Below are 12,377 nucleotides of genomic sequence, written 5' to 3' on the forward strand. Positions count from 1 at the left end.
GTTTCGATCTGTCTCTCCGGTAAGGTTTTTCCCTTCCAATGTGCGACTGTCCCCCATATTGTTTGCTAGCGCTCTTTGGGGCAGTTCAGGACCTGGTACAACAGGAGGTAATAGTTCCGGTTCCATGTGCGGAACGTTTTCAGGGCTTTTATTTAAACCTGTTCAGGGTTCCCAGGAAGGAAGGCAAGGTTCATGCGAGTTCAGAAATTCAAGATGGAATTGGATCACATGGTGGTGGCCTCCCTACATCGGGGGGATTTCCTGGCTACCATAGACATCAAAGATGCCTACCTTTACATCCCAGTCGGTGCGTTTTGCCGTGGGAGAGGATCACTATCAGTTTGTGGCATTGCCCTTTGGACTCGCCTCTGCTCCTCGGGCCTTCACAAAGATGTTGGCTCAGATCCTGGCGCTGTTGCGGCAGCGGGGGATATGGGCCCTGGGTTACCTGGACAATATGCTTCTCTGTGAGTAGTCTCCTATGTTGCTGGAAACAAGTTTGGAAATCACCATGAAAACTCTGGAGGAGTTTGGGTGGATTCTGAACCTTCAGAAGTCATCCTTGGTCCCTTGCATGAGACTGGACTACCTGGGCCTGACTTTGGACTCAAGCGAGGGTGTTTCTTCCCCCGGAAAAACTCCAAAAATTCCAGACTGCAGTTCAGCTGTTGCTGTCCAGCAAATGGTCGTCCCTTCGGACCTGAGCATTCTGGGACTGATGGTGTCCTCCTTCAAGGCGGTCATCTTCGCTCAATTCCACACCAGGATCCTCCAGAAGGAAATCCTTCTCAAATGGAACAAGAATCCAAATTCCCTGGACATTCAGATCCAGCTGAGCCGGGTGACCAAGGAGTCCCTGATCTGGTGGCTTTGGTCCCCGATGCACAAGAAAGGAAAATCCTTCCTCCCTATATATTGGACAATTGTCACCGTGGATTCAAGTCTGTCCGGGTGGGGGTGGGAGTTCTCGGCAGGTTGTCTGCTCAAGAAGTCTAGTCCCTGGAGGAATCCAGGTTACCGATCAATGTTCTGGAGCTGAGAGCAATCCTGCTTTGCCTAGTCCACTGGACCAAGTACCTGCAGGGTTGTCCAGTGCACATTCAATCGGACAATGCCACGGCCGTGGCTTATGTCAATCACTAAGGGGGCACCAAAAGTGTCCTTGCGGCCTTGGAAGTGGCAGGCTTCCTTTGTTGGGTGGAATGCTTTGTTCCAGCTCTCTCCGCTGTTCACATTCCAGGTGTGTAAAATTGGCAGGCGAATTACCTCAGTCGACAGGCCTTGGATGCCGAGGAATGGTCCCTCTATCCAGAAGTGTTCCAGCAGTTGTGCCTTCGTTGGGGCACTCCAGATGTGGATCTGTTGGCATCTCGGGTCAACAGAAAAGTACCAAGGTTTGTGGCCTGCTCCTGGGACCCTCTGGCAAACGCGCTGGTGGCCCCATGGGTTCAGTAATAGCTGATGTATGCCTTTCCTCCTCTCAAGTTGCTGTGGACTTGCCTCGCCAAGCTTGGTACGCCGGCCTGGTCAGTCTAGTCGCAGACGCTCCTTGGAGACTTCCTCTCAGGTAGGATTTACTGTCTCAAGGGACAATCTTCCATCCTGCTTTACGGTCGCTGGCTTTCACATCTTGGCTGTTGAAAGCCAGTTGCTGAAGGACAGGGGATTGTCTGCTTCAGTGATTCCCACTTTGCTTAAAGTGAGAAAAGCGACTTCTTCTAGGAAGATCTCTCATCGTACGTGGAAGTCGTATATTGCGTGGTGTGAGTCTCTTGGGGCTCACCTTCGTTCTTTCTCGGTGGTTCGGATCTTGGCTTTCCGTCAACGGGTAGTTGAGCAAAAGTTGGCCTTGAGTACTATCAATAGTCAGGTTTCGGCCTTGGCAATTTTCTTCCATAGGTCATTGGCCACCCATTCCCTGGTGCGCAATTTCATCCAGGGGGTGCGACACTTGGTACCTCCGGTGCGACCTCTGTTGCCACCTCGGGATCTTCATTTTGGTTCTGTCGGTTCTTCAGAAACCACCTTTTTGAAAGTATTTGGGAGTTTTCCCTGCTTACCTTATCCCAGAGGGTGGCCTTCTTGGTGGCTATCACTTCTGCACGGAGTTATCCTGTCGTTCTCCCTACCTGGTGGTTCTCAGGGATAAAGTGGTACTTTGTCCGGATCTGTCCTTCCTTCCAAAGGTAGTTTACAGTTTTCACTTTTTGGCCTTCCTTGAGGGTGTTTTACTGTTTGTTTCAGGTGGGCCTCATCTTGCTGTTCTGATGAGTCCTGTGTTGCTTGGTTGGCTGTTTACCCTTGGACTGTTTTTTTTTTTTTTTTTTCTGCTGTTCCACCCCTCATTTTATGGCACTGCTTTGGGACGTCCCTACTGATATGCATCAGAGAACGAGAGATCGTCCCTTCAATGAACAATAGAGAAAACTGGATTTTTGACTTGTCTTAAAATCCTTTTCTCTTAAGTTCATTGACAGATGCAGTACCTGCACCTCTATTTTGAGTTGGTTTGGTGTTCTTTCTCTGACACTCCCTTGATACAAAACGGACATCTTATGCAGGAAGAGAGGGTATATCCCCTGGGACTGTACATAGGCGTAGCCAGAACTTTTTTTCTGCCTAGTGTCCTTCTCCTGTAGGGGGCAGTATAACCCTACTGATATGCATCAGACTGCGTCCGTCAATGAACTTAAGAGAAAAGGATTTTACGGTAAGTCAAAAATCCATTTTTTATTTATTTATTTTTTTTTTTTTTTTTTATTGTCAGGTGGTGTTCTCAACATGGATTTAAGAAATGTGGTTGTTTTTTTTTATTTTTTTTTTATTTTACATAATATGAAATATGTTCATCAAGGTTAACTTTGTCTATCATCTACCTCTTTTTTGTTTTTATAGAACTCCAAAGTTCACATCCTGGACACAGAAGCTTTTGAAACGACATTTGGTCCCAAGTCTCAGCGAAAAAGGCCAAACCTTATTGCTGGTGATATGCATGAGCTTCTTCTGAATGCTGAGACCTCAGCAGAGAGCTATGACCAGGAGAAAGACAGAGACTTGGTTACTGAAGATACTGGAGTCAGGTATAAAACTAGAAACCATCTCAGGGTTCTTCCCTTCTCTTTTAAAAAATAAAAAAAAATAAAATTGTGTTTTTTTTATTTCCAGTTTGTTCCCCTATTAAAGAATTTTTTTATCCTTTCCTGTTTTGGCTACCATAACCATGGGAAGTGAGGGAAATCCTGTCCTACAGGGAAAAATATACGTTCGACGTAGCTTTTTTAAACAGGGTCAGACTTTTTTCTGCAGGTACTGTAGTCTATTCAAATGAACTGGCTGTTGTGCCTGCTAGAACATGCCCGCACAGACCAGCTCATGTGAACACAGACTAAATGCCTATTTGTGAAATATTTTTCTTCTTTTTGTTTAGAGATGAAGCCCGGGAAGAAATATATAAAAAGGGCCAATCCAAGAGAATCTGGGGTGAACTGTACAAGGTAGTCAAAAAATTTTGCATTTAATATGACTTTTTTTTTTTTTTTTTTTGTAATAGCTATGCATTTGTAGAGAAGGGAGACTTTTATTCTTTAAAGCCTCGTCCCAATAGTGTAGGAATAGGTATCAACCGGAGTGTACTCCTGTTCCCTATGAAAGTAGAACTATAACGGCACAGCAGGCAGACCTCAACCAATAAAATAAAATAGTCTTTATTTGTAGTGTTAAAAGTTAAAGGACATGGTTAAAAACAATGATAAGCTTGTATCCCATGTATGTTTGGGAGGTGAAGCTCTCTCACTATTGGTTAATACCTATATACAGACGCAGATGGTAAACAGTCCAGTTTAGGTGAAATGGATTAATGCCTGTAAGGTCAACGCATTTCACCAATAATTTGGCTTCTTCAGTACCAGACAAATAGAGGGCAAACTATATAAAATAACATACATTAGTACAGTGAACACATGTTAAATAGTATATAACCTTCAACCATATATACAATATAGAATGTACACAGTTTGTAGGATTTGTACTGATCACTCAGCGCAGCCATATGTTTGCCCGTCAACATCTGGGCATATAGGCGGACATATAGGTATTAACTGTAATAGTGAGAGGGCTTCACCTCCCAAGAAGATGCACTTCTTCTTCTTCTTTTTTTTTTTGGTTCTCTAAGCAGTATTAAATCAGCTCATTGAAACGTTCCATATAACATAGTAAACCTTCACTTTTTTGGGGGTTCAGGTCCACTTTAACGTTTTTGGCCTTTGAACAAACAGCATACGGGTTTGCAACTTGAAGTAATCATGATCTTTAAATGGTTAACTAGATACAGAATTTAAAAATGTAACTTGCATTAGTATTTTACATGTGGCATTTGTACCGCTGACATTCATACAAGGATATGGTTAATGAGAAACATTCTTGGCACTTGCTACACTTATATTTGCTGCAAGTTGTCACTAACTTTATATGCTCCCGATTTTAGCTCTTCTGTGTCATGCCATTTGAAGTAAAATGGATTTAGAGCTATTTGGTCAGACATTGCTCGGCTGCAAGCATTAAGTAAAAATAAATAAAATTATGTTAACTAAATGCAGATCTTTTTAAAAAGAATATGAATGTACCAAGTGGATCCTATTAAAACTAATGTAAAACAAATGGATGTTGTTTTGATAAGTTGTTCCAAAGCAAATAGTGTGCAGGCACTCGGACTAATTTCAAAATGGTGCGAAAATGTTTAGCTAGAAAGTCAGACTGCCTATTGTTGTTTTTCTGATTAATAGCAGGGCTGCCATGTGCTTAGTAAGTGAAAAAAAAAGATGGGCAACATTAGATTTGGGTAGTGTTATTCCTAGGCCTGGTAACCTAATTGCTTCATTGTTTTTTTTTTTTTTTTAAGTGTTACTAAACCCAGGACCCTACATTCACTATACCTAGTCTCACACAGAACATGGAAATGCAATTATTTTATTACATATAAACTGTTAAATACTTTTTTCTCATCAGCAGTATATAGCTGTCTTGTGACTTCTATCAGTGTTTGGCTGAGCACTGCTATGAGGCTGCATAACCCCTGACCCTCTATCTGGACAATGTGCCCTGTGCCAATCAAATACACAAAAAAACTCTTGCAATACACACCCAACTGAGTATGTGCAAAGTGTCCTCAAGGCTCTGTTCTATCGGCAGATGGGTTGGAGACAGTAAAAGGGGGGGGGAATCAGAGAAAACCGGCTCAACTGTCTTTGTACACAATGCGGAGCATTAACCCTTTAGGTTCCACAGGCAGTATGACCTGCATTCTACAGACTGATTTTTACTGTTGTGGGTTTAGTAATACTTTAATTGTAGTTTAGCTATAGCGAAAAAAAAGCTAGTATCTTCCTTCGCTATGGGGCAAAAAAAGTAAAAATAAATGACCAACTAAGCTATAGGAGCATAATTGTCATTCAGTATTATCCAGTTTGAGCCACCTTTTGGACCTAAGCAATCTCTGCTCTTTTGAATGGCTCTGGCATCGTGGCTACCCAACACTTCTGCCACGTTTGATAGTATGTTTGGAAAAAAAAACTGCCAGAATAGGGCTCTACAGTATTGCTTTGGTTACAGTTGGGTACTTTTCATATTGATTGTCACGTGTTGGGTGGAAATGACTGATGCTGAGTAGCTTGTGTTGGAAGATTGTATTCTTCTTATCACCTACAGGTAATTGATTCCTCTGATGTTATAATACAAGTTCTGGACGCCAGAGATCCTGTGGGAACCCGATCACCTCGCATCGAGACTTATATCAAAAAAGAAAAACCATGGAAGCATTTGTTGTTTGTCCTCAATAAGTGTGATTTGGTCCCAACATGGGCTACGGTAAGAAATTTATGTACTCGGTTTCAAGTAAAAAGTAAACAAAGGCAGGAGGATAGGGTAGGGTTGTAATAAGGGTTAAATCACTTAAAAATGCGTGTGCTCCATTCATTTTATTTTTGGTTTAAGGCCTGAATTTCTATAGTTCAGTAGAATCTTCCAAAATCTAAACTTCTTACATCAAACCATGGGAAACGGTGGAACGTAAACATACAGGCTAGGGCTTGCTTGGTTATTTGTACAGTGGGGTAAAAAATGTGATCCCCTGAAGATGTTGTAAGTTTACCCACTTACAAAGAAATGAAGTGTCTATAATTGTCATAGGTGTATTTTAAGTGATAGAGACAGAATATCAACTAAAAATCCGGAACAAATGTTATAAATTGAGTTGCAGTTCAGTGAGTAAAACTACCCATCATGGTCAAGACCAAAAAGCTGTCAAATCATGTCTGACAAGATTGTAGACCTGCACAAGGCTGGAATGGGCTACAAGACCATGAGCAAGGAGCTTTGTGAGAAGGAGACAACTGTTGGAGGGATTATTCACAAATGGAAGAAATGCAAAATAACCCAAGTGAGGGATCAGCCCAGAATTACACGGGAGGAGCTTGTGAATGATCTCAAGGCAGTTAGGACCACAGTTTCTAAACACACCATTGGTAACACAATATGCCACAATGGATTGCAATCCTGCAGCGCCCGCAAGGTCCCCCCCAAGAAGTCACATGTACAGGCTCATCTGAAGTTTGCCAATGAACATCTAAATGATTCAGAATAGGATTGAGAGAGACTGCTGTGATCAGATGAGACCATAATTGAGTTCTTTGGCATTAACTTGACTCTCCTTGTTTGGAGGAAGGAAAATGCTGACTTTTGGTAGAAACATGCTTTCGGCCTGTTTCTCTGCTAAAGGTACACAGAGATGTATAGTAAAGAAGTAGAACTACTTAAGTACTGTACTTAAGTACCGAAATGCGGTATCTGTACTTTCCTAGAGTAGAATTTTTTTCTCCTACTTCTACTTTTACTTCACTACATTTTTTCGATGATTTCGATACTTCTACTCAAGTATTTTATTTTTGTGCTGCATAGTTACTCGTTACTTTTAAAAAAATTACCACTGCCAGAAAAGTAGATGGCAGGTTGCATAAAGCTCAAAAAAATGTGTATAATGTCATTTGTAAATCAGCGCATACGAAAATAAAGGCTGTGTATAATAAAAGCTGCTATACCAAATCTTTCCAATAAAAAGAAAATATGAAACAAACAAATAAATGGTGCTACAGCGCTTAAAGTGCATCAAGAAACTACTAACAAACACAGGTTAATCATTTGAATAAATCATTTGAAATAATAAAAAACAATATGATGTTCAAACTTTTGACTTCTTTCTTTAATAACTACATAACACAGTACTTGTACTTCTACTTTCAGTACTTGAGTAGATTTTTTTTTTTCAAAACTACTGGTACTTTTTACTTTTAGTACTTAAGTAGCAAATTTTTTGAAAAAACTACTTGCAATACTTAAGTAAAAAAAATGTTGAATACTTTAGTACTTCTACTTAAGTACCTTTTTCTGTGAGCACTTCCACTTCTACTCAAGTCACTTTTTCATCGAGCACTTGTACTTTTACTCAAGTAGAAATTTCGAGTACTTTATACAAGTCTGAAGGTACAGACAGACTTTGCTGCGTTAAGGGTGCCAATTGACAGGGCCATGTGTTGTAAAATCTTGGATGAAAACCTTCTTCCCTCAGCCAGAACAATGAAGATGGGTCTTTCAGCATACTGACCCAAAACATACTGCCAAGGCAACAAAGGAATATCTCAAGAAGAAGCACATTAAGGTCATGGAGTGGCCCAGCCAGTCTCCAGACCTTAATCCCACAGAAAATTTATGGAGGGAACTTCCAATTGCCAAGTGACAGCCAAGAAACCTTAAGGATTTAGAGAAGATCTGTAAAGCAGAGTGGACCAAAATCCCTCCTAAGATCCATACAAGCCTGGTCACCAACTACAAGAAACCGCTTATCTCTGTGCTTGCAAACAAGGGTTTCTCCACCAAATACAAAGTCATGTTTTGCTTGGGGATCAATTACTTATTTTACTCACTGATTGAACTACAACTCCATTTATAACATTTGTATTGCAATATTTTTGTTTCTGGATTTTTTTGGTTGATGTTCTGTCTCTATCATCCATTTAAAATACCCCTGTGATAAAAAAAAAAAACAATTATAGACCCTTCATTTCTTTTGTAAGTGGGCAAACTTACAAAATCTGCAGGGGATCAAATAATTTTCCCCACCGTAAATGTGATTTGTATTTGTCAATTGGAGCTGGGATTAGACTTGGGGGAAGGAAAGGAAGGGGTTTAAACTTTTTTTTTTTTTTTTTGCACCTAATATATATTCTTTGCAGTAGTTTTTCCATCACTATAGGTGTTATACTGGATATATGTGTATATAAAGTCAAAGCATTATTTGGGATAGAATGGTAAGGGGTTTTGCTTGTATCGGTCATTGCTGAGCAGATTCACCCCCTCTGTTTTTTGCCTATTGTCATTAGAAAAAAGTGAGAAAATACTCAAAAGTTTTTGAGTTGACCCCAGAACAGGTGCTGTTAACATGCACAAAACTTGACATGAAAAAACTTGCATTGGCAGTGTGGTGTGCGTGTCCAACCCCCCCCCCCCCCCTTCCGTGATTAAAATATATTAGTAGTGTTGGTCGGGAAAGCTTCTGTTTTTATAATGACCATTTTTGTTCTTCCAGCCTTGTGGTTTTGCATAGAGAGATTGTCATAAAAGCCTGTAATTTCATGGTAGATAATAGCTTGGCCCCTGAAATTCTTTCTGTGAAACCTCAGAATTTGCTTGATGCGTGTCTCTTTCATGTTAGACAGTCCCCCCCCCCCCCCCCCCCCAAATCCTTTTTTGGTTGAATATCTTGAACCATCTCTCTCCAGATTGCAAATTTTAAGTAGTACTTCCAAGCCTGTCTTTAAAGTTGACCTTTCTTCCATGTACGCTGGCAATACATAGCTAAGGCAGACCATGGCAACCGCAACAGAGGACCTTGGTCTGACATCAGACAGAATAAGAGCTAACCTGGCAAAGAGCTGTTCTGCCTTGCTTTTTGTTCCCCATGCATGCATTCAGAAGTGGGTTTGCACAAAGATCCACTAGTTCCCTCATATTTAGACTGCTTGAAGGAGACCTAAAGACCTAAATTTGTTACCCGCAGACCATCCAAGTTGACTAAGGTGTTCCCCTTTCCTGCCTATTTTGATGAGATTGTCACTAGTCAGTGGGGTTTCCTGATACACATGGTTGGGATACCTAAGCGTTTCGCTAGGAGGTATTCTTTTGAGGAGTCCCTCTTAAAGAAACTGACAATTCCACCGGTGGTGGATTCTCAGGTTTCCAGGTTAAATAAAGTCACACTGCTACCAGTGGAGGACGCTCCCTCTTTTAAAAACCATGTAGCCAGGAGGCAGAATCTCTGGTCTGCTACCTTTTTTACCATGGCAGGTTGAAACCTTGACGGAATGGGCAAAGCTTCTATGCCAGGATTTGGAAGGGGTTCAGCATCCCCTTGAGCTGGCGGATCAGTTGATACAGGGGGTTACAGTATATATGCCTCTCTGGATGCGGCCCCTTTGGCCTTCAGGGTGTCTGTGACAGCGGTGACTATTAGCTGCATTATTTGACTGAAATGCTGGTCTGCGAACCAGGCCTCCAAAAAGATGCTGACAAATTTCCCCTTTGTGGGGGACCGCTTGTTCTGAGTTTCTATGGAAGAGATCATTAAAGGTCTCACCGAAGGTAAGAGCACCCTGCTTCTGCAGGTTACTAAAAACAGAGAGCCTCCCATTCTAGGTTCTAAATCCTCCCATATGTTCTCGGGAGGTTCCAAGAGACCCTGGGTTGGTAAATCAAAAGCAGGCTCCGCAGACAAGTCCTCCTCTGCCTGAAGGGGCGCCCTCACCCGTACGTGGGGTGGGGGGGATGTCTTAGCTTTTTTCTGGACCTCCATTTAAGACACAGGGGTCCACGAGTTGATCCGGTCCAGTTAAAAGATCGAGTTTTGGTCCTTGCCCATGGCAAGTTTCTTTCCTTCCAACCTGCACCTGTCCCCGGATCGGCTACAGGATTTTCTCGGGGCGGTTCAGGATTTGCTCTCACAAGGAGTCCTTGTACCAGTTCCAGAGTCGGAACGTTTTCAGAGGTTTTATTCAAACCTATTTACTGTCCCCAGGAAGGAGGGCAAGGTCCGTTCAATCTTGGACCTCAAGTCCCTGAACTGCTTTGTGTGGGTTCAGAAATTCAGAATAGAGTCAATTTACACGGTAGTGGCATCACTTCATCAAGGGGTTTTTCTGGCCTCTAACGATATCAAGGACACTTACCTTCATATCCCGCATCGTTTTCTTCGTTTTTGCCGTAGGGGAGGAGCACTATCAATTTGTGGCGTTACCCTTTGATCTCGCCTCAGCTCCTCTGGTGTTCACATAAGTGTTGGCCCTGGTGTTAGCCGTGCTCAGGCAGAGGTGGAACGCGGTACTGTGGTACCTGGACGATCTCCTTCTGCCAGAAGAGTCTGTCTGTCCTACAGGGCAATTTGAACATCACTGTGCGAACTCTGCGAGAGTTCGGCTGGATGCTGAATTTTCAAAAATTATCTCTGACTCCATCCAACAAATAGTACTACCTGGGCCTGACTCTGGATTCAGCCTCAGCTTGAGTGTTTCTTCCAGAAACAAAACTGCTGAAGTTGCAGCATGCGATTCGGCTCCTGTTATCCAACCACCGATCATCTCGAAGGACTTGCATGCAAGTGCTGGGGTTCATGGTCTCCACCTTCGAGGTAGTTCTGTTTGCTCAGTTTTATACCAGACCTCTGCAAAAGAAGATTTTGGCCAAATGAGACCAGAATCCTCAGTCCCTGGACAATCTGGGAACAAATACAAGGGGATGGATAAAGTCCTTTCTTCCCCTGGGGCCAGTATCGTCTAATACAGTTATGTCCAAACTATGGCCCTCCAGCTGTTCAGGAACTACAATTCCCATCATGCCTAGTTATGTCTGTGAATGTCAGAGATTTACAAAGCCTCATGGGAATTGTAGTTCCTGAACAGCTGGAAGGCCATAGTTTGGACACCCCTGGTCTAATATATGCCTTTTCTCCACTACAGCGTTTCCCGAGACTTCTGTGCATAATCGAGGCAGAAGGGATTCCAGTCATTCTGGTGGCCCCAGACTGGCCTCGGCGGTCTTGGTACACAGGCCTGGTAAGACTGGTAGCCAATGCTCCATGGCGACTCACTCTGAGTAGATCTTTTGTCTCAAAGACTGATTTTTTTTTTTTTTTTCTCATCCTGCTTTATGGTCGCTGGCTTTAACGGCTTGGCTATTGAAAGCCAGGTATTGAAGGACAGAGGGTTGTCTGATTTGGTAATCCCTTCTCTGTTAAGAGCTCGAAAATCTACTTCTAGGAAGATTTATCATTGCATTTTGAAAGGTGTACATTACTTGGTGTGAGTCTCGAGGGAGGACGGGGGGTTTTCCCCCCCTTCCTTTTCGGTGTCACGTCTGCTGGAGTTTCTACGAAGAGGTGTAGATCAGTGTTTGGCCCTGGGCACCATCAAAGATCTGATTTCAGCTTTGGCAATTTTTTTCCAATGCCCATAGGCCATGAATTCCTTGGTTCATGCCTTTGTGCAGGGGGTTTGCCATCTGGCTCCTCCAGTAAGGTCCCCGGTGCCTCCGTGAGAACTTAATCTGGTACTGTGGGTTCTTCAAAACCCGCCTTTTGAAAATATTAGTGAACTTCCTCTGCTTACTCTGTAACAGAAGGTGGCTTTCTTGGTACCCATTACTTCTGCATGCAGGGTCTCGGGGCTGGCTGCGTTGTCCTGTCGGTCACCTTACCTGGTGGTTCACAGGAACAAAGTAGTACTACAACCCTGTCAGTGGTTCCTTCCTAAGGTCTTCTTGGGGTTCCACCTAAATGAAGACATTGTGTGGCCTTCATTATGTCCTAAGCCAAAACATCCAAAATAAATTGCCTTGCATTCCCTGGATGTGGTTGGGGCCATCAGGGTGTACTTGGCAGCGACTGAGTCGATTTGAAAATCAGATGCCTTGTTTGTCCTTTACAGATGGTTCTCGTAAGGGGTAGGCTGCATCTGCTGCGACCATTTCCAGATGGATCAGGCAGACGGTGGTGCAGGCCTATACTATCAAGGGTCAGGTTCCTCCTTTCCCTGTTAAGGCGCATTCTACAAAGGCGTTTAGTGCCTCCTGGGCCTTCCGTCATTAAGCGTCAGTGGTCCAGGTTTGCAAGGGTGGCCACCTGGTCGTCTGTACACACATTCGCAAAGTTTTACAAGATGGCTGTACTAGCATCTGTGGATGCTGTGTTCGGCCGCAAAGTTTTACAGGCTGCTTTTGCAGAGGCTCCTGCCTCTTGAGGGTGTATTTTTTCCTGGTGTTTGAGCTCCAGTTGTTCCTGG

At 43.0% G+C, this 12,377-nt stretch overlaps 1 protein-coding gene across 1 annotated transcript in view; it reads left to right on the forward strand.

Annotated features, from left to right (window-relative positions):
* GNL2 (G protein nucleolar 2) overlaps nucleotides 1–12,377 on the forward strand; it is a 75,444-nt gene that overhangs the window by 24,575 nt on the left and 38,492 nt on the right. The window contains exons 5-7 of the mRNA XM_082244652.1: nucleotides 2,896–3,080; nucleotides 3,428–3,494; nucleotides 5,704–5,862. Of these exons, the coding sequence (XP_082100778.1) occupies nucleotides 2,896–3,080; nucleotides 3,428–3,494; nucleotides 5,704–5,862 (411 nt within the window). The remainder of the gene's footprint in view (nucleotides 1–2,895; nucleotides 3,081–3,427; nucleotides 3,495–5,703; nucleotides 5,863–12,377) is intronic.

Source organism: Pelophylax lessonae, assembly GCF_965119305.1.
Source record: "Pelophylax lessonae genome assembly, chromosome: 2".
NCBI lineage: Eukaryota > Metazoa > Chordata > Amphibia > Anura > Ranidae > Pelophylax > Pelophylax lessonae.